General features: G+C 43.1%; 1 protein-coding gene across 6 annotated transcripts in view; it reads left to right on the forward strand.

Annotated features, from left to right (window-relative positions):
• RAB11FIP4 (RAB11 family interacting protein 4) overlaps positions 1-10,529 on the forward strand; it is a 215,125-nt gene extending 204,596 nt beyond the window's left edge. For all 6 annotated transcript variants that reach the window (XM_050920715.1, XM_050920716.1, XM_050920719.1 and 3 more), the window contains one exon: positions 360-10,529. In XM_050920715.1, the coding sequence (XP_050776672.1) occupies positions 360-476 (117 nt within the window). In that variant the 3' untranslated portion in view covers positions 477-10,529. The remainder of the gene's footprint in view (positions 1-359) is intronic.
• The last annotated feature ends 8,647 nt before the right edge of the window (positions 10,530-19,176 follow it).

Consider the following 19,176-nt stretch of genomic DNA (forward strand, 5'->3'; position numbering starts at 1 on the left):
AGCTGTCAGCAAGAGAAGGTCTTCCGGCGGCTTAGCACTGTCTACACCAGCGCTCATGTCGGCAGAGTTTATGTCATTCAGAGGGATGACTGTACCACCCCCCTGAGCAACATAAGTTACCCAGACATAAGTGCCCGTGTTAGCTAACTGCATAATGGGAATACTTATCTACCTTTTCGGGTCTTCACTTTGCAATCACTTGGGGTGAGGGTAGAGCAGAGAATCATTAGAGGCAATGAGTAATTTTTTTCATACAAAGGTGACCCGAGGCCAAGCCTTATCTAATCTTAGTTTACACAGGGCTGTAGGTAGGAGTGACGTTTTGCATTAGATACTTAACTTGGGAATCTTTGTTTCAGCTCATGGAAGCTCTTAAAGAACAGGAGGAAATAAACTACAGATTGCGACAGTATATGGACAAGATTATTTTGGCCATCCTAGACCACAACCCATCTATCCTGGAAATAAAAAACTGAAGGACACACAAAGCAATTGCCTGATATTTCTGCACGTGCCACTGGATCTAAACATCACTCTGATACTGTAAATGATTCTATATATATCTTATGTGTGAGTGTGGTATGTTTTATATGATGTCTGGTACACTTATCTGTGAGTCATCAAATTGGCTTGATTTTTTTTCATGCACTTTCAATATCTGACAAGATCGCTACTGTATATTAATGTAATAACAATATAACTGGATCACGGTGTTTTAGCTACTGGACATAATGACTCTACCTCTGATTGTAAGGGTGAAATACAATGGAAACATATGGATGTCACCCCTCCCTTTAAGAACAAGAATTACTCTTTCATTCTTTCAAATGAATGAGGATACTCCCAAAAATTGGACATATCCAGGTGTGATTCCTGACTGGTGCTGACTACATCACTCTCTGTTGAATTTAGCTTTGCCAGAGCTTTACTACTGAAACCACAAAGAGGTAAAAATAAACATTTGGTCAAACCTGTATCTTTAAAAAAAAAAAAAAAAAAAAGGGAGGAATATCTGTATTGGGGGAGGAGATCAAACTGCAGAATTGTTACTATCTATGTAAAAACACCATCCACTTGTGTGCCACTGTCAGCAAAAAGTGCTTTTAATATGAAGGCCACATATCCAACATCAGGATGATTGCCAGTCTGTTGTCTAGTGTGGGCATGTGTATATATTGTGCCTAGGTTTCTATAGCATTGAGGAATTGCAATGCATGCCCTTATTTTCAGGGGTTTATCACTGGGCCATTTTAAAATTAATTCTGGGATCCTACTCCTCTGCATTTTAAGGCTTCAGCCAGGGAACACATTCTATTTCTTTTAAATGTTACGGCCTGCATGCAAATCCACTTCATTATTTTAAAGAAAAACTTTAACTTAAACAACTAGCTTATTTCCCTTCCCCACCACCGAAGCACGCGGTTCCACTTCTGGGGGTGGGCGGGGGTGGGGGAGAATGGTGAGGTCCTCCTACAGTTTTGCAGTTGGTTAATCCCTGATGTAAACTAATTTAACCTTTGGAGTGGTTAAAAGTAGAAAGCACACTTAAGACACCAGTAACAGGTAATGTGTTCCACCACCAACCCCACTGTTTCACACTGCACAAGAGCCTGCATTCACTACCCAAATTTCCCATCCCAGATACTGTATCTCCTGTCCGAATACACACACATTCATATGCTCTGAATCAGGAAAGTACACAAGCACTTGCTTAGCTTTGAGCATATACTGTACTTCCATCCCACTGGAGTTAAGGATATGCTTAAAGTTAAGCACTTGCATAAGTGCGGTCCTGACTAGGGATGGGTATAAACACCATTTATGTGCTTCCTGAATTGGGTCCATTTCTGTAGAATTAAGACCTTTTAACTAAAAGTAAAATCAGCTAGAAGTTAAATGCTGTGAAATTTTATTCCACGCACTAAACATCTGTTTAAAAAAAAAATTTAAAAAATTTACATGCTTTAAACTTAAAAAACGGGTGGGGGAGGAAAAAATCCACCCTTTGTTTCATACCAATTGGCACAAGCAGGGAAACTCTCTGGTCTGTTTCTCTGTAATCAAATATCTGGCTTTTGCCTACAGGCATAGAGATGTTTTCTTGTTTGTTTTAACACACTCCTTGAAAATGGACTGTTACAGTAGATGTGACTAATTTTCTGTATATAGCTGCTGTTGGCAGTTTGTCTCTCACCTACCATTGTCTTTATGTATTTTTGTTTCTGTATGTAATGCATTTTTTCCGTAATCTGAATACTTAGAGCATGTGTTGTTACCGATGTAAATATATATATATATATTTTTTTTCTGCAGCTGCTGTACTCTTGCCTTCAGTGATATCTAATTGGAGTAACGGGCAGGTGTGGGGAAGCACTGAAAATGGGCTTTCCTGAAGGCAAGACCATAAAACCAATTCAGTTATTTATTTGAATCTATCAGTTGTTAAGCTCTAGGTAGGGCCATGGGACTGGAGAAGGCTAATGATGAAAATTTAATTGTCCTTTCAGGCCTGGGTGAACTGTATAAGGGCTCATCTCTACTGGAAAAATGTCATTTTGGTGTTTAACATTAAACGCTTAAGGATAGATTCTTAGCAGAGGAGATTAGGGAGAAGGGATCTCTCTAAGCCACCCCTTTGCTCCCCTGATTTTGGAGCAGCCAGAGGGCAAAATTGAGTCCACAGTAACTATGCTAAATTACACGGGATCTGGCAGTCCTGCACTGGTTCCACCGTAGGAGATCAGGCAGAGCATCATCCCCTCCCCCACTCCTTGCTTCTCCTATAAGGGGACTGATGGGGCAACTGATGAGGTTGAAACGGCTGTGCCAGCTTAATCCTACCCAAGGATTTCCCTCTAGTGGAAGGATCCTTCGCTGCAGAGCTGTAACAAGGAATTTTTGCGCCAACGCAAGGGCCGGCTCCAGGCTCTTCGGTGGCATTTCAGCGGAGGGTCCCTCAGTCCCTGTCGGAGGGAAGAACCTCCCGCCGAATTGCCACCGCCATTTCAGTCATTCTTTGACTGCAATTTGGCAGCGGGTCCTTCTCTCCGAGAGGGACTTGCTGCCAAAGAATGAATGAAGTGGCGGTGGCAATTCGGCGGGAGGTTCTTCCCTCCGACAGGGACTCGGGGACCTGCTGCCAAAGAAGCAGTGGCAGTAGAGCTGTCGCCAAAGCACCGCTGATCACGGTAGAGGTGCGCCCCTCCGCTTTGCGCGCCTGAGGCAAGTATCTCACTCGCCTCGCCCTTGTTACGGTGCTGCTTCGCTGTGCTTCAGCACTGAAGTTTCCACCTGCTTTGTGCTGCCTCTGAGTCTGTGCCATGGATCTGGCCTTCTGCCTACACATGGACTATCCTGTGTTTAAAATCATGTAAGCTGTCCATAATTAACCTTAAGATGTGATCTAGGTTTAGGTGGCCCTTGGGGTAAACTATGACCAGCAGACATAATACTAGACCCAGTGGTCCTTGTTTGTAACTGTGCTAAAGTGCATTTTTACTATTCTAAAGCAATGAAATTTGCCAGTGTAGATGAAGCTACTGCTGTTTCAGATTGGAAACTGTTCCCTTCTTTAAATATTTGGGGAAATACTCAGGTTTTCAAACATTTTTCTTTTAAATAAACAAAATCCAACATTCAGAATTTTGTAATGTAACACTTTAAAAGCCTTTATGAGGGTGGGGCCGGTCAATTGGTGGTTTGAGTAAAGAGTGAATAAGAGTTTCAGGTTTTGGTTAATGGAAAATTACTAAATTGGATGTTTTAGCAGCTGAAAGCCTGCTCACATTGAACTAAACAGCAAAACTCCCCTGGAGTTCAGTGGATGCAGGATTGGGCCATACATAATTAGGGTCAAACTCACCCCCTGTGCAGAGGACTTATCTGAGCAGTAAATAGTCTGTTTCACTTAAATCCTCACAATAGCATTTGAGCTACCTGTACACATAGGTCAATTTCATGCTTATGGCTAGATTTTTAGAAGTGTTTAACAGGTGACTGGGCAGCTGCTGGGTGCTAAGAACTTGAAAATCTGTTCCTCAATCCATAGTGTTCTAAAACAGTTGCCTTAAATAGGTTTTGATTGCATAAAAGGCAATTACATCTCCATGCCTGAGGGGAATTACTTGATATGATAGTTTGTATATTTATTTTTAATGTTACCTTTTTCTGAATGAAGAAATTTATTTTCTCTCAGGAGTCACTATTCTAAAAAACAAAGCTGTAGTTCAGACAACTTAGGTCTAATATTAGATCTGCAGTAACTAGTGACATGGGTAAGACCAAGTTGTCTGTTGCACACAAGCCTTGGGACAAAAGAAGTTTTTCCTATATATGATGCAATGTCACATCAGTAATGAGGAGTCATTGCCTTGACAGAGACTTATGGGAACACAACCTGCTATTAACATCTGAAGTTGGACACAGCAGAGACTCTGGCCCTGTAGAACAACTTTGGCAGAGTGGGAAGGAGGCCCCCAGCTGTGCTGGCTTTCTGACTCCCCTCCCAACCACATAGCAGGGGAAATGCAAGCAGTTTCTGCTGCCTGCCTGGGGCAGAACCTAGGATCTAGTCTGTATTTTACACACACTGCCTGAGCCTGCAAACATTCAAGCATGTGTGTAACCACTGATAATGACTGTTCCCATTGAACGTCACCAGAGGAAAGTCACTGATGTTGGCATCCATAGGACTGGGCCAGTGCAGTCATCTGTGCCATATTTACTGAGCAATGATTTATCTTGCTGGGTAGATGATTTCAAACTCAGATTAAAGTATTAATCAATCCAGTTTGTTAATGTTACAGTACCTTCACATTCTAATAATACCCCAGTACAACAAACATTTCTATACTGAAAGTGAGCTTTTAGACTCTGACAGCCTAAATTCTGTCCAAGATACCATATCTGTATTTATCTGCTTCTTACATAAAGCAAGTTCTCCCTGCTTCAGATCCTCAAGCTAAAGCAACACTGAGGTCAACCTAAATGCAAAGGGGTGTTTTTGTGCAATGGAAAAAGACAATTTACTTCTTGCCAGAAGTTGCACTCAAGTACTAAACACAGACTATTGTGGGAAAAGCATGGTTTGTTTGTTTATTTCTTTTAGAGTCACTGAAGTCAAGCCTCAAATCCTTTCGGTCAGTAGTTACATGTTGAGGGCCAGTGCTTCAACTGATGCATATTTAGTTTTAATTTCAGTGGAGTGCCACAGATTTATACCAGCTGAGGTTCTGGCCAAGAAACTTTAACTTGTACTGACAAGGGAAGGAGAGAGAATGTTTCATATATTATTTTGAATCTTTTCAGTTTTATTAGTTCTGAAACAGAACCCTTGAGCTGGTTGGAAATTTTCACTTTAAAAAATTGACATTGATTGACAAACTTTCACATGCCCACCTCCTGACTTCTTTTTTTTTTTTTCTGAGCAGATCTGTAGGAGGGGGAACGAAAAAAAAAGTCCAACTAAAAAGCTTACTTCTTTCTCTAAGGCAGTTTTTTTTCTGGTGGAAGTAAATTCAGGTTTTTTCAACCAGCTCTACAGAAGAATTACTATAGTTTAATTAATCCACTTAGGACACTAATGAGAGATGAAGGTTTGAATTTCTGCTGGTATAAAATGATGTAGTACTGTTTAAGTTAATGGACCTGTCTAGTCAACACCAGCAAAGAATTTGGCCTGTTATACTTATGTTGGCAGTTTAGGGCACTAAATCTAATGTAGAAATGAGTGTGCCCTGCAATAACACACTGACCCAGCTGGGGAAGTGGATTAATAAGAAAAGTCAGTATTAAATGTCCTCTCTGGCTTAGGTCTAGTAACCTGGGATAAGTGTCAAGCATATTAGAATTTTAAAATAAATTAATACATTAACTTATCTGATTTAAATATCAGCAAATACAAGGTTGTCTGTCATCCTTTAAACAAGGGGGAAAAGAAACCCTCATTTGTGTAGTGTTTTCAAGACAACCTGAATCGGGGGGCCTGTTCGAACTCCCATTGCATCAATGGCAAAACGGCCTGTTGCATTCCGCAGGAGTTGGATCACACTTTCTGTGAGCAGATCGCTCAGTGTAAGTAATACTGGTCATTTGTGTATCAAGTGTCATTACGGTAGCTGCTCCCAGAAAGTCATCAAAAGGGCATGGCAGTCACAGTGTAACACAACTAAACTGTAATGTTAATGCTTCAGGTTCATTCCTGTTATGTGGTACATATTGTTTTAATACTTTTAAATAGAGGATTATTGATCTCAACAGCTGCTTGTTACTTGATGCACAGCAAGTTGGGGGAGGGCGGAGGGGTGTTAATGAAACTTTGTATGTGTGTAGAGGTTGATATGGGTTACAGGATGCATTAGGTTTGCGTTCTGTAACCTTGAGGTACAATGTTTTGTTCTGTCTCTACAGGTTCTTTGGCGGGACTTTTATTTTTCCTCTTGTACTTTTGTGAAGTCAACTGAACGCCTACAAATGAAACACGTTGGTAACTTAACTTAAGCAAATGTTGGCGCACACATTGGCTGAACTGGGTTTGTGGGTTCTTATCTTAGATTATTAGAGCTGGTCAAAAAAAAAGTCAGACACTTTGAAGAAAAATGGTATTTTTTTCTTTAAAATGTTTTGAAATATTTCTTCCACTCTCTCCTCCGCCCTTTTCCTGTTTCTATTCTGATACCAGGAAAGAAGGATAAAAAAGAGGAGAGAAGCAAACTATTTAAATTTGCAATTTTAAAAAATTAACATTTTTGGTCAAATTTCCCATAAAAAAACAACTGGCCCTTTTACCTGCTCTAATGAATTACATCATGCTGTTTTGCCTAGTGGAGCTCTAATTGGTGGTGATTCCATTTTCTAAATCAGAGAGATCTGATCAAAAACTTACCGGGGCAAATTCAAGTCTATGGAAGGTTAAGGGCCCGTAGCCCAGATTTGTTTACCTACAGAACAAGGCAAATTATTGATAGCTTGAGTATGTTAATAGCAATCTGTTTGAGGAGGTTTTTTGGTGCTGAATGACAGATTTTAGGAAAGGTATGAGAATGATTTGAATCTGCTCTTTGGGGACTGATCCTGCATTCCTTGGGCAGTCAAAACTCCCACTGACTTGAGGTTTGGCTGTCCAAGGAATGCATGATTACGTCCTTAAGCTACAGGGGAGCAGTGCTTCAAGCTGCCTGCATTATCCAGTTGTCTCAGCCAGGATACGGAGCACCTGTTTCCAGGGCTGAGAAGGTAGAGTACGGCGACTGAATATTCAAGTCTATACAGTGGTGGGTTTTTGTGTGATGGGTCTTACGTCTCTGGAGGTATCTGGTAGGATTTCCCCCCACTGTTCCTACCACTGTCTTAGCGCGACATGTGATAGCACCGACAGGAACACTAATGTAGACTGGATGCTGGAGTTTGAACCATCATGCTGCCCTGCCCGGCTCAGAGCAGGTTTAAATGATACAGTGCTTGAAACACAAGCTGACCCCAGTAGCTTGTCTCTGTTAGAGCCCCACTGCTGCTGTCACTGATGGAGATGAGCCAGCAGTAGCAACAGAGGAGAGGAGGTTTTAGAGGAGAAAAAAGCCTATTGTAGATAAGGGCTTAATGGGCCTATTTACACTGACCAAGGAAAGTGTGTTCGCTGGACAGCTGGTTTAAAAAAAAAAAAAAAAAAAAGTGTTGAGGGAGATCCAGAATTTTGCCAACATTTCTACTGAATTTTTCCAAAGGTCAAAATTTTACCAGTTTCAAGAAATGTGACCAGTTCTAGTTAGTGGCTCTGTAGTGAACTGTGCTTTGGGTTAATACAGAGGTGTTAGCCTAATTTCTTTGACTGGGGTGAAGAGGACCTCTGTAACAAAGTATGTAGGCTAATAGCTTTGATGATCAGTATAATGTGGATGTTTAGCACTTGCTGTTGCACATGGGAAGAACTGCCAGAATAGCAAGAGACGCTTGATACTTGCTCCCAAATAGATTTGGGTAGTACATGCTCTCATGCAAGAGAGACTAGGGATTGTGCATTTAGTTCCCTTTTGCTTAGAGCTGATGCCCATCATTCAATCGCAAGAACTCTAGCCTCTCATTTCTTAGGCATAAATCCTTCTTTGCAAGGTTTCTAAACCTAAAAGCTGTACATGTAAGCAGAGCCCAAATCTATTTGGGGTGCAATTCTGCAGTCCTGTCTTGGGCATGATCCATGATGTGAATTTTTAGAGAGCTGAGAGGAAACAAATATTAAGCAGTCATCCTGGTTATCAGAAGCTCATACCAATAGACTGGGAGGGTAGTTGCTTTTATTGCATGATTTTGAGATATAAATACACACTGAGAGAGCTAAATAGTGTAAAGCATTGTTGAGGATAATATTAAAGTGACTTTTGGCAGCCACCGGAAAGATAAGGTGCAGCGCTTATCTATTCAATGGACTTCAGATCATGTCCAGAGCTCAGAGTAAATAACAAGATTCCATGCAGGAAGAGTCATGCTTCCAAATGCCAATTCACACTTGCTGGCTACCATCACTTGGCTCACAAATAACTAGCCAGGTTGCCCTTTAAGGGTTTACCTTGACTAGGATTTAAAGGTATGGTGGTAGCAGGGGCCAGCTAACTGACCTGTTCTAAAAGTCCAGACAAGGCCGTGTATAATCTTAAATCATGCTGAGCTGTTCAACATTGCTGCTGTTAAGGGAATTCACTGCCTTCTCTACACTCAGCTTTTAGAACGAATTGGTCACCACCATCAGACAATGCATCTTTAAATCCTAGAACTGATAAACCCTTAATGGGTCTTTCACAACGCATGTGCCGTTAATCTGTAGTTTGAGTCAATAAAATCCATTGCGCTATATAATTTACTGGCAGTTGCTCCAGTAAGCAGGGGAGGAACTTTTTTTAACTGGATCTCACCAGAGCACATCCTCTACCACACCCATGTCCTTGAGCATCACTTAACCTTTTCACTGCTGCACAGAAGAGCATCTGCCTGTCTCGGTGCTTATACCGTGCCCACCACCATGATATCGGAGTGTTTTAGGGTGCCCATTTTAAACAAACGGAGGAGAATACACCTGAAATGCTTCACATCAGGGAATTTTTAGATATTAAAATTCTTGGGACTTTAATCACATTCAGTAACCAGGCTATTGCTATCCACAGCTATAACATGGTTACTGAAGACAATTAAGATCCACTCTGTGTTACATGCACCATGTTTCAGCCAGTTGCTTTGGTAAATTCAATCTGCAGTGTGGATCAGCCCTAAACCAGTCCAGAGTGAGGCTGCACTAAGACATTCCTCTAGCTTTTCTCTTCTGCTCTGCATAGCAATCTAGTTAAATGCCGTGATTCAAACCTATATTTGCAAGACAGAGCCTCACCATGTAGCTTAGCCCAGCACCCTGTACCTCATAGACAGATGCAGATCATCATACGTATGTATGGATTGCTGTAGTTAAGGGCACTTTTCAGCCAAGTCTGTGATACAAAAAATTCCACTGTAAATATTACATTGCATTCCTTAAATTGGGGGCGTTGGGGTTTTGGAGGGACAATAAACTAAAAGTCTTGCAGCTGTTTAACTGTAAAAGTAATCCTTAGGTTCCTTTTTTTCTTTCTCTTTTTGGGTGAAAACTTGAAGCATAGTGGAAAATATGTATTTAATAAAACTGGACGTCCTTGATCCATTTCCTGCACCCACTTTGAACTTGCACACAATTTTATTTGTTAACTGGATGTTAGTGTCACAGCTGTAACAGTAGAGCTGTCGACTTTCCTGGCATCATTCTTAGTGGAGTGAATTCATTGTGGTCTGTGGAGGTGGAATAAAGCCCTCTGGACAACTTAAGCTGCAGGTCAAGCCTATGAAGAAAGGTGTGGGCAGGGGTCCCCTCTATGCACCACAGAGGAGATCTCTTTGTGGGAGGCTGGCACTTAAATGGATCCAGTGTCCAGCAACCACCCTGTAGAGGGATTGCAGCTATTCCACCCTACAGACTGGAACAGACCATGCATGACTGTTCTGTAACCCCGGTCTTCCCAACGTATACCCCATCTTGTCTTCTACCCTGCCCAAAGCCCATTTCCCTGGGCTTGGTGCAGGGAGAATTTCACTCCACATGAAGACTTTAGTATACTACAGAGCAGTAAATGTTGCACTTACAGTATGTTTAAATACTGGTATATTTTGAGAATTACTGTAAATTCTATCGTGGGAGCCATTCAGTTTGCTTCGTTGCACAGACTGTACCTCTGTTTATTGCATGATTATTTTTAGTCCTTGTGCCTTTACTCGTCTGCCATGAAGCTACAGATTTTTTTCCCCATTTTATCTATTTTGGGCACATACATAATTTTTTTTCCATTTGATCTTCATCTCTGCGTTTCATGTACTGTAAAGGTGTATATGTAAAATAGACCAGATTTGTATTTCATGTGCCTCAATGGGATGTAAAAAAAATACTCATTTTGTACAGGTTTTTCTTAGAAGCACTATGTCATGTCCTAACCTACTTAGCAAATTAAATTTAAAAATAATTAGCAGTTCTCTGTTTTATTTTAGAAGCATCACATCGGATGCATGGTATCTTTTGTAAAGTGATGTGTCTCTCTCTCACACACACACACATGCAAGTGCTAATCTATTGTGCTAGTGTCATTTATTATAAGGCCAGTTGTATCTTGTCCGTATCAGTGAGTTCAAAATAACTAAACCCCTACATTTAGTTAGGTCTTGATTTGACAAGTATGGTTTTTATTCACTGTAGAAGCGAGCGGTTTCCTTTTACTTCAAATTACCAGGAGACAAAAATCTCTTTCAGACAAGCAGCTCATTTCAGGTCAATTTCAGTTTAAGGAGTAGATTTTTGGCAATTCATTTTGCCAGCTGAACTAAAAGCGAAATCAGAGGACCTACCGATTCCCACACTGTACCAGAGTTAAAATGCTTTGCAATTCATCCTGGGATTCTTGGCTCTACTCTCTCATGTTGAGTGGGAATTCCTCCAAAGAATGGGCTTTGGGATGCAAGGTGTTAGTTTGAAAATAAATGTGATGATACAGCAGGGGGCTGGAATAAGTAACTTGCTGTCTGAAGGGAAGATCTACACATACTTTTTGTACCGATTTAACTGGCAGTTTATATACTTGATCAGAGCAGTTCCCTGTTCTGGACAGTTGTGCTGGTATAAAAAAACAAAAGGTGCTTATGTTGGGTTAGTTTTTGGAAATAAGCTCTACCTTGACCAGGATCACTGCAGGTGCAGTTGCATGATTTGATTATAGTGATTTCTACATCAATACAGATAAAATGGTACAAAAGTTGTGCAGAAATGTCCTAATGAGCAGTGCATGGTGAACCCCTCTATGGCCTCTTCAGAAGAATGTCTCCCCGCCCCGAGCTTTCACGTTGCCCACAAAGCTGCCATGTGCTGGCTGTGGGTTTGGTCAATGGTAAAACGCCCAGTGACTTCAGCGGAGGGCTTAATCCAAAATATAAAGGAACAGACGCCTGTTGGCTTTGGATCAGGTCCTAAATACACTAGAGCAGGGGTTCTCAAACTTCATTACACCACGACTCCCTTTTGACTCCCAGGGCAGGAGCCCTCGGGCTTTGGCCCCAGGCAGTGGGGCTTGGGCTTCAGCCAGTCTAACGCCAGCCCTGACGATCCCATAAAAATGGGCTTGTGACCCACTTTGGGGCCCCAACCCACAGTTTGAGAACCGCTGCATTAAAGCATGACAGTCATACCAATACATCAAGGATTTCAAAGCACTTTACAGAGGGGGAAGCTAAGGTGCAGGTCTCATGTTGAGCTGTTAAAGCAGAGCCAGGAGCTGAAGCAAGGCCTCCGGCTTCTTGGTATAGTTCCTGCTCATTGAGCCACGGAATCAGAAACCAGAGTAGGAGGCTGGATCCTCTCTATCTCTGGCCGGCCAGGGACCTGGCTTGAAAATTGCTTAGTGTCCCCAGAACTGCGCCAGATGAAATTGATGGGAGCTGAAGACCATTTGGAATTTGAGGGTGCTCATCTTAAACGATCAGGCCCCCGAATTGTGCCTTACACCATATTTTCTAGTGGTTTGTCCGTGCCCAGTATACAGCATCGGCTCTCAGAGACAATGTGAAAACACAACATGGCATGTTGCAAAAAAACTCAAGAAGCTATGGTTTGTGAGTACCTCATTCCAATTCCTGTAGAGCAGAAGTAAATTGAAATGAATCTGTTGCCCACTTCACAGACCACGGGATTGTAAAACTGCTTTGAGGGGATGATTTTTTAATTTCAAAGATTGCTTGGTATGAACCATAACAAAACCCACCACCTGGTTACTGAAACAGACCTGAAATGGATAGCCTACGAAAACAGCACGATTATTTTTAATTTCATCCTGTTAATTACAACACAAGTGAAATAAATGTTCTTGCAGTGTGTCACCAGATCACTTTCTCTGTATTGTGATATATTTTATGGAAAAAAGCTATTCTCGGTAATGCTGATCATTACAGGTAGCTGTAACATTGTACAAATAGATGTGTAAATAAATTATTGGCTTTTCCTGCATGACTAAAAGGCAATGTCTTTACTGGGGGTGACTAACCAAACCTTTTTCTTTGCCACAAGTCCCACTTATACACTGCGTATTTCAGATCACTCAAAGCCTTTAACTCTGTGCTTTGAGTTCAGAGAGGGGGGGAAGAGCCCTCAGTTACGTCCATGCCAACCCCATTAACCTCAGTACTGTTGGATGGCCGGTGTTGGGGGATAGATTTGGCCCAGTATGTTCTTTACCTGACACACTTATGTTGAGATTCCAGGAGTTTGTAGTATACATAATGTTACTACTTCATGGGAGTGATCCTTTAATTCCTCCAAACACTCCTCTTTTCAGTCCAGGGGAACTCCAGCTGTGGACAGTTTGCAGGATCAGGACACAGCTCCTGCATTTGGATCCAGTATAGATCATTTGTGGTTAATTGGTGCATGTTTTGATTCCTTAATTTGGGGGAGGGAGCTGCACAATTCATAAGTAGCAAATTACAGTAACTAGGAATTCTGGGTATTACAATAGAACTAAGGCCTCAAATGGGGCCATGTGCATATATTAGATAGTTGCACAGGCAGCTCTCTGACTCGGTGACACATTATTCAACTCCAATATTGACCAACTGGAGGTCATTTAGCTGTGCCAGTAGTTTACTACATGTATGGGCTATATCAGCTAAGGCATATTTACCTCCATCCACATTACCTTGCAACAAATGGAAGTCTTTATTGCTGTCAGCCCTTCTGGCCACATTTCTACTCTTAAATGTTTAGCTTGCATCCGCACAGCAGCTGTTTTCCCATCAGAGCACGGTTTGTATGACTGCATTCTGGGGAAACGTGAGCATCTCTGTCCAGCGGAGACCCAAGGGGATGGAGTTCCTGAGAGACATGCAGCCAGAGCAGCCTCAGCAGCATATAAAGCAAGACCCACTGGGGAGTCAGATTCCCCATTATGCAGAGACCAGCCCACTGACCTAGCTCTGTGCCTGCCTAGGTTTAGAGCTGGTTACCAATACTGAGTAGAACCATGTGGTGTCTAGACACAAATCATGCACAGAGCCAACTGTGCCAGTAATTAGTTACAGTCTCAGTTAGATGGTCAGTGTATGGACAGGGCCCAATACTACCACCCGCTTCCCTAACCAATCCGGAGAGTAATTTTCCTTATCCAGTTATTAGCACAAGCAGAGCCTGATGCACCAGATGCAACAAGAAACCTCTTCCAGAGTATCTCAGGAACACCCCTTCAATCTCCCTCTGTTACTGCTGCTGATTTGAATCCAGTCATTTCTACTGCACTGGAATTTGTTAGCCTGCTTATTCGCCATGCACTGTTCCTCTGCTTATCTCTGCAGTTCATCTTTGCTTCCAGATAGCAGTAGACACTCCTTTGTAATCAGTAGAAGAATGAGACTGTCAGATACAAATGAAGATATTTGCTGCTGTGTAAAGGTCACTTAGTACTTTACAGAGATGGAGCCTGCCAAGACATTGCAAGAGGAATTCTCACTTCTTGCAAAACTCTTGGCAGGAAAAAGCACTATGGTAGAACTTCAGTACAGCTTCTCAAGTTTGCAAAGACTGTATTACAATACCCAGAAGGAACCAACAAATAGTAGTTGTCACGCTCACATATAGAGGAAAGGGGAGATGAGCAGAAGAGAGAGTTTTAGTTTAAGATCTTAGAGGAAGCATGAAATTCAACTCACAGTATTCTAGTAGTAGCTTAATAAGAAATAAACTTGCCATTATAAATACTGTAATTAAGAAAAGCTTTCCTACCAATAAGTGAAATCTACCAGCTCTGAGCACTAGAGGAAGCTCCTAAAGCTACAGTAAATTCTGGAGTTGGCATCACATTGGATCTCTAAACCTGAATGAACATCTCAGCTTTGCTGTACTCCAAAACTTAAATGAGCATTTCAAGGCTAGAACAGACTTCCCACTAACCTGAGCCCCCACATTGGAATAAAGCCTGTAGGAGGTTTAATAGTCCCTTAGCCCCACCCCTAATATGTTGGACACATCAGCCCCTCCACCTGATCCAAAATGGCATCTCACAGCTAGCTGCAAACACTGGAGTCTCTTCCCGTGCCAAGAAAACTCCATCAACTCATTATCCTAAAGGTAAAAATACTTAAGACTGATCTGTCAGGGGCTGGGTGATTCAGAATAGGAAAAGAGAAACCACCCTTGCAGATGGGTTCTGGCAGTCTCTCTCTGGGACTATTTAAAGAATTCTAATTCAGATAGTAGATATTGTCCATTTAGCCCTTCCATGAGCCAGTCCCAGAGGCCTGCCTCCATACTGCGACAGATTCCAAAACAGAGATACTTGTAATTCACGTCATATGAGATGAGGCTGCGTGAATATGAGCATTTAAGGGGTAGTAACAGCATACATTACCAGCACCCAGGGAAACATGGAGAAGCCAAAAGTGATGAAAAGCAGTAGCAAGACTTTCAGTTCATTCTTTATATAAACCTCTATGGCTATCTGGAAAAGTACTCCAGCAATGTTATACCAATGCCTGCCGTTAGCACATTTGCCATGCTAACTCACTGTCATGCATTTTACATTGCCGGCAGTATAACCTGATCAGGGCAAACCAACAGTCCTAGTCTTACATTTGCAATGGGATAAATATAAAAAGCTAACTCCGGCGAGCATTTTACTAACTAATGTAGCTGGAGGATGGCCAGGCTGCTGCTGCACCATGTGCCCTTCTCCAGTAATCTTTGCAGCTCAAAGTTTTGCTTCAGATAAGGGTATCACATCTTCAAAATCTGCCATTGGGCCTCATTTGGTACTGCCCTGCGCCTTCTGTCACTGGCACCTGTGCAACGTGGGTGTTGAATGTTACCGATCTGATTTGGTAGCATTTTACACCTGCTTTACTCTAGTATAAACGCCCACCTGGCAGGCAGGGGAGTGGAGAATCAGGCCTCTTACCTATCCGTTAACCTTTTAATTCACCTCTCAAGTATCAGATTGTCTGGCTAGAGTCTTGGCCTCCAAATGGCTGCAAGTTGGGGAGAGAGGGGAGGAAACTCTTTTATAATGATCAGATCACATAAAATCAAGAGTTGGGGGGGTTGAAGTTGCTTAAACGGTTATTTTCTGAAGATTTGTGTTGCTACCTAGACTGCAGGCAGATTCTTAATACAACGTGCACCCTTTTATAATACTGCTCCTTCCAACGCATGATGGCGTTTCTCCTTACCAGTACATTCATGCTCAGAACTAGAGCAAAACTGGCTTATGAATAACCCATAGAGCTCTCGAGCTACCTATTATCTTCTGAGGCTTCCCATGTTTCCAAGTCCACCGTACTATGAAATTTTGGATATACAGCTTCATAACAGTAGGCTCAATGAAAACGCCCTGCTCCCCCATCTGTGTATGCTAAACTCAATTCACAAAAGAGATCGGAGGTGATTTTGTTACCAAAACACAACAGCAGGTCAGGTTAACAAGCTTCAGAGACCCACTTCCCAGCTTAATTACTTGCCTGTATAAAAACATCACTTGCTGGGAAAATCAAACAGCTATTACTTCTGGTGGAAACTGCGTGAGTTCAGTGTGTCACTACATCTGCAATATTTGAATAACAAATACTACTTCTTCACTATGCTGTGCACAGGATCTTTAAGCCAAACCCCTCTGTTCACGTTAGAAACTGGGCGGTGATTGCTGGGGGAAGCAATGGAGGAGCAGGCAGCTGCTGAGTTCCTGGAGGGGGTGGGGTCAGACTTCAGCTCTGGGGTGGCAGGCAGCAGGCTCAAGCTGCAGAGCTTTGAGCTCTGGCTGCATGGTGGCAGGCTCTCGCCCCCTAGACATGGGCCCCCAGGCTCTGGCCCCTGGGCTCATGCCCAGGGCCGGTGAAACCCATTAGGCGACCTAGGTGGTCGCCTAGGGCACTAGCATTTGGGGGGCGGCATTTTGGGTCCTTCGGCGGCAGCCGGATCTTCGGCTGCCCTGGTTGGTGTCGGCATTTAGGCGGAGGGACCTGGGGCAGGGGGTGCGGGGAGGGTGGCCTGCAGCAAGTAAGGGGGGACGCGGCATGCAGGGGAACCGCTCCCCGCCCCAGCTCATCTCTGCTCTGTCTCCTCCCCTAAGCACACCGCCCTGCTCTGCTTCTCTCCCTCCCAGGCTTGCGGCGCCAAACAGCTGATTGGCGCCGCAAGCCTGGGAGGTGGGAGAAGTGGAGCAGCGACAGCGTGCTCGGGGAGGAGGCAGGGCAGAGGTGAGCTGGGACGGGGAGCTGCCATACAGCTCCCCGGGGTGGGGGGAGCTGCCATGGGGGGGGCACCTCAGGGCAGAGGGAGGAGCTGCTGTGGAGAGGGGAGGTGCCTCAGGGTGGAGGGGGGGCGGAGAGCTGCCACAGAGCTGCCACAGAGCTAGGGGGGGGGGTGCAAGGTGGAAGTTTCGCCTAGGGTGTGAAACATCCTTGCACCCCCTCTGCTCATGCCCCTCCTATTGCCCCTGGCCCCCGCTACCCCCCTACCCACTCCCCAGCCAGAGCTTAATTTGTCCCTGGTCTTGTCGGGAGTGAGTAAATCTGCTGTGAAAAGTGATATTTGTATATTTGTCAACATCACTTTTCACAGCAGACTTGGTAACTAGCTGGGAAGCTGTGAAAAGTGACATTAACATACAAGTAAAACTTTTCACAGCAGAAGGCTTACTAGCTCGCACGTTTGGGAAAAAAAAAAAGAAAGAAAAAAAAGAAACCACAACAAAAAAGACAAGAATGTGCAAAGCATCTTATTTGTGTTTCTATTCTGTTTAGGTCCAGTAAAGAATAGAGACAATTGTGCATTATTTTTATTACTGAGCCTGAAAAAAACCCTGTATAAGTAAATTACAATGATTTGAACATGTGTATGTCCATATTGATTTGGTTTTTTCCTAAAGTTAATTAAGTATTTTAGGAAAAATTGTCAGAGTGGCCACCAGCAAGAGGTGGTGGCCGCATTTTCAGGCCACCAAAAAATTTGTTGTGAGAACCCCTGATCTAACTCCATTTCATAGAGCGAGAAACTGAGGCAAGATAGAGGTTAAGGGCCTTTCAGTAGCAGAGCTGGGAAAAGAACTTGTGAGTCTTGACTGTAAGCCTGGATGGCAGCAACTAGATCTTTTACAAAAGGAGATACACCACACATGGTACCAGTAGGTGAGCGCACTGGTCAGTTCTTGCAGTTTGGCAGGAAGGGCTCTAATCTGTATGTATTATCTTGGCATTCCTATTACACTCATCCCTGTGGTGTTTGTGTCATAAGAGCGATTGCTTTCTGCTGCTTTGATCTGCTGTCTTCTGTGCTTGCTGGCCCATCTAATAACATCCCTCCCTTAAATGTATCAGGGCCGACGAGTCAGGGGGGAAGCCGGTACAAATTACCGAGGCCCAGTGGTCCAGAAGGGGGCCTGGGGCTCTGCTTTCCTGGCCCTGTTTAGCCAGTCCGCCCTTGCCGGGGGGGCCCCCAAATTTTTTTTTCATCGGGGCCTAAACCCACTCTCAGTGGCCCTGAATGTTATTTGCCCTAAGAAATGCAGAAGGTACCATTCCAGCCAGCAGAAATCAGAGTAGACCTGTGTTTGGAACCAGCTGGCCCTAGAATCAACAGATGCAGAAAGAAGGTTTAGAACATGAGTTTTGAGTATTTCAGAATTAAGCCCATTATGTATTATTCTATAACCTGTCTCGTTAACACTCACTTGTAAAAAAGCGTAGGGATGATAAAGTCTGTTCTATCATGAGCAGGCATGTGGACATCGTGCATTACAATTTTGCCATAATGATGTGACTATGACACTTAGCTTGCAACCATTATGACCCAGGGATACAGCATTTTTATGAAGCTGGGGATAGATTTTTGGTGCAGGGAAAAATGGCACAATGGCCAGATGACAAAATAAACATCCTAAGAATCAGGGATTTGGAGCAACCAAATTTTTGAATTGCTCCGCTCCGGCTCCACTCCAGCTCCAGGCATAAAACCTACTGATCCGCGCTCTGCTCCAAAGCCCTGCTAAGAATGCTAGAGTGGTTAATTAGGCTTCTGTACACATTATTCAATAGCAGCGGAACATCTGTATTGATGTGCAGTGTTTACCCTGTTGCATTTTGCATTTGTAGGTTATGCCAATAAATTGCCCAATGTGCGTCATGAAATATTTTGATCCCTTTAGAACTGTTTGACCGTCCTAAATGTGGTGTGATTAAAAAAACAACATTAAAGGTCAAACATTAGACATTAAAGGTCACTACCCTGGAATGCTGTCAGTAGCAAAACATCCCCCTCAGGAAATTGTCTAGTGTGTCAGTGAAACACCCTAGGACTGAATTCTATCCAAGTGACACTTTTGTAGATAAGATCTATCAGCACATTACAAACAAAGCATGAGCCATTTTAAAGGGCTCAACATAGTTAATTGTGACAGAGAAACGTGCTATTCAGTGTCAGAGCCAACGGGTCAGTTTTCTTTCCTTGTGCACCAAAAGTTTTTTAAATGCAGGCATTAAATATTTACCCTTAAAATTCATGGCCTTACTCCCACACCTCCGGAAATAGGAAGGCTGTCACGAAGGCAGGCAACTGAGCTCCAGAAGCACTGGTGGAAAAGTTAGACA

This window comes from Gopherus flavomarginatus, chromosome 12 (genome assembly GCF_025201925.1).
Source record: "Gopherus flavomarginatus isolate rGopFla2 chromosome 12, rGopFla2.mat.asm, whole genome shotgun sequence".
NCBI lineage: Eukaryota > Metazoa > Chordata > Testudines > Testudinidae > Gopherus > Gopherus flavomarginatus.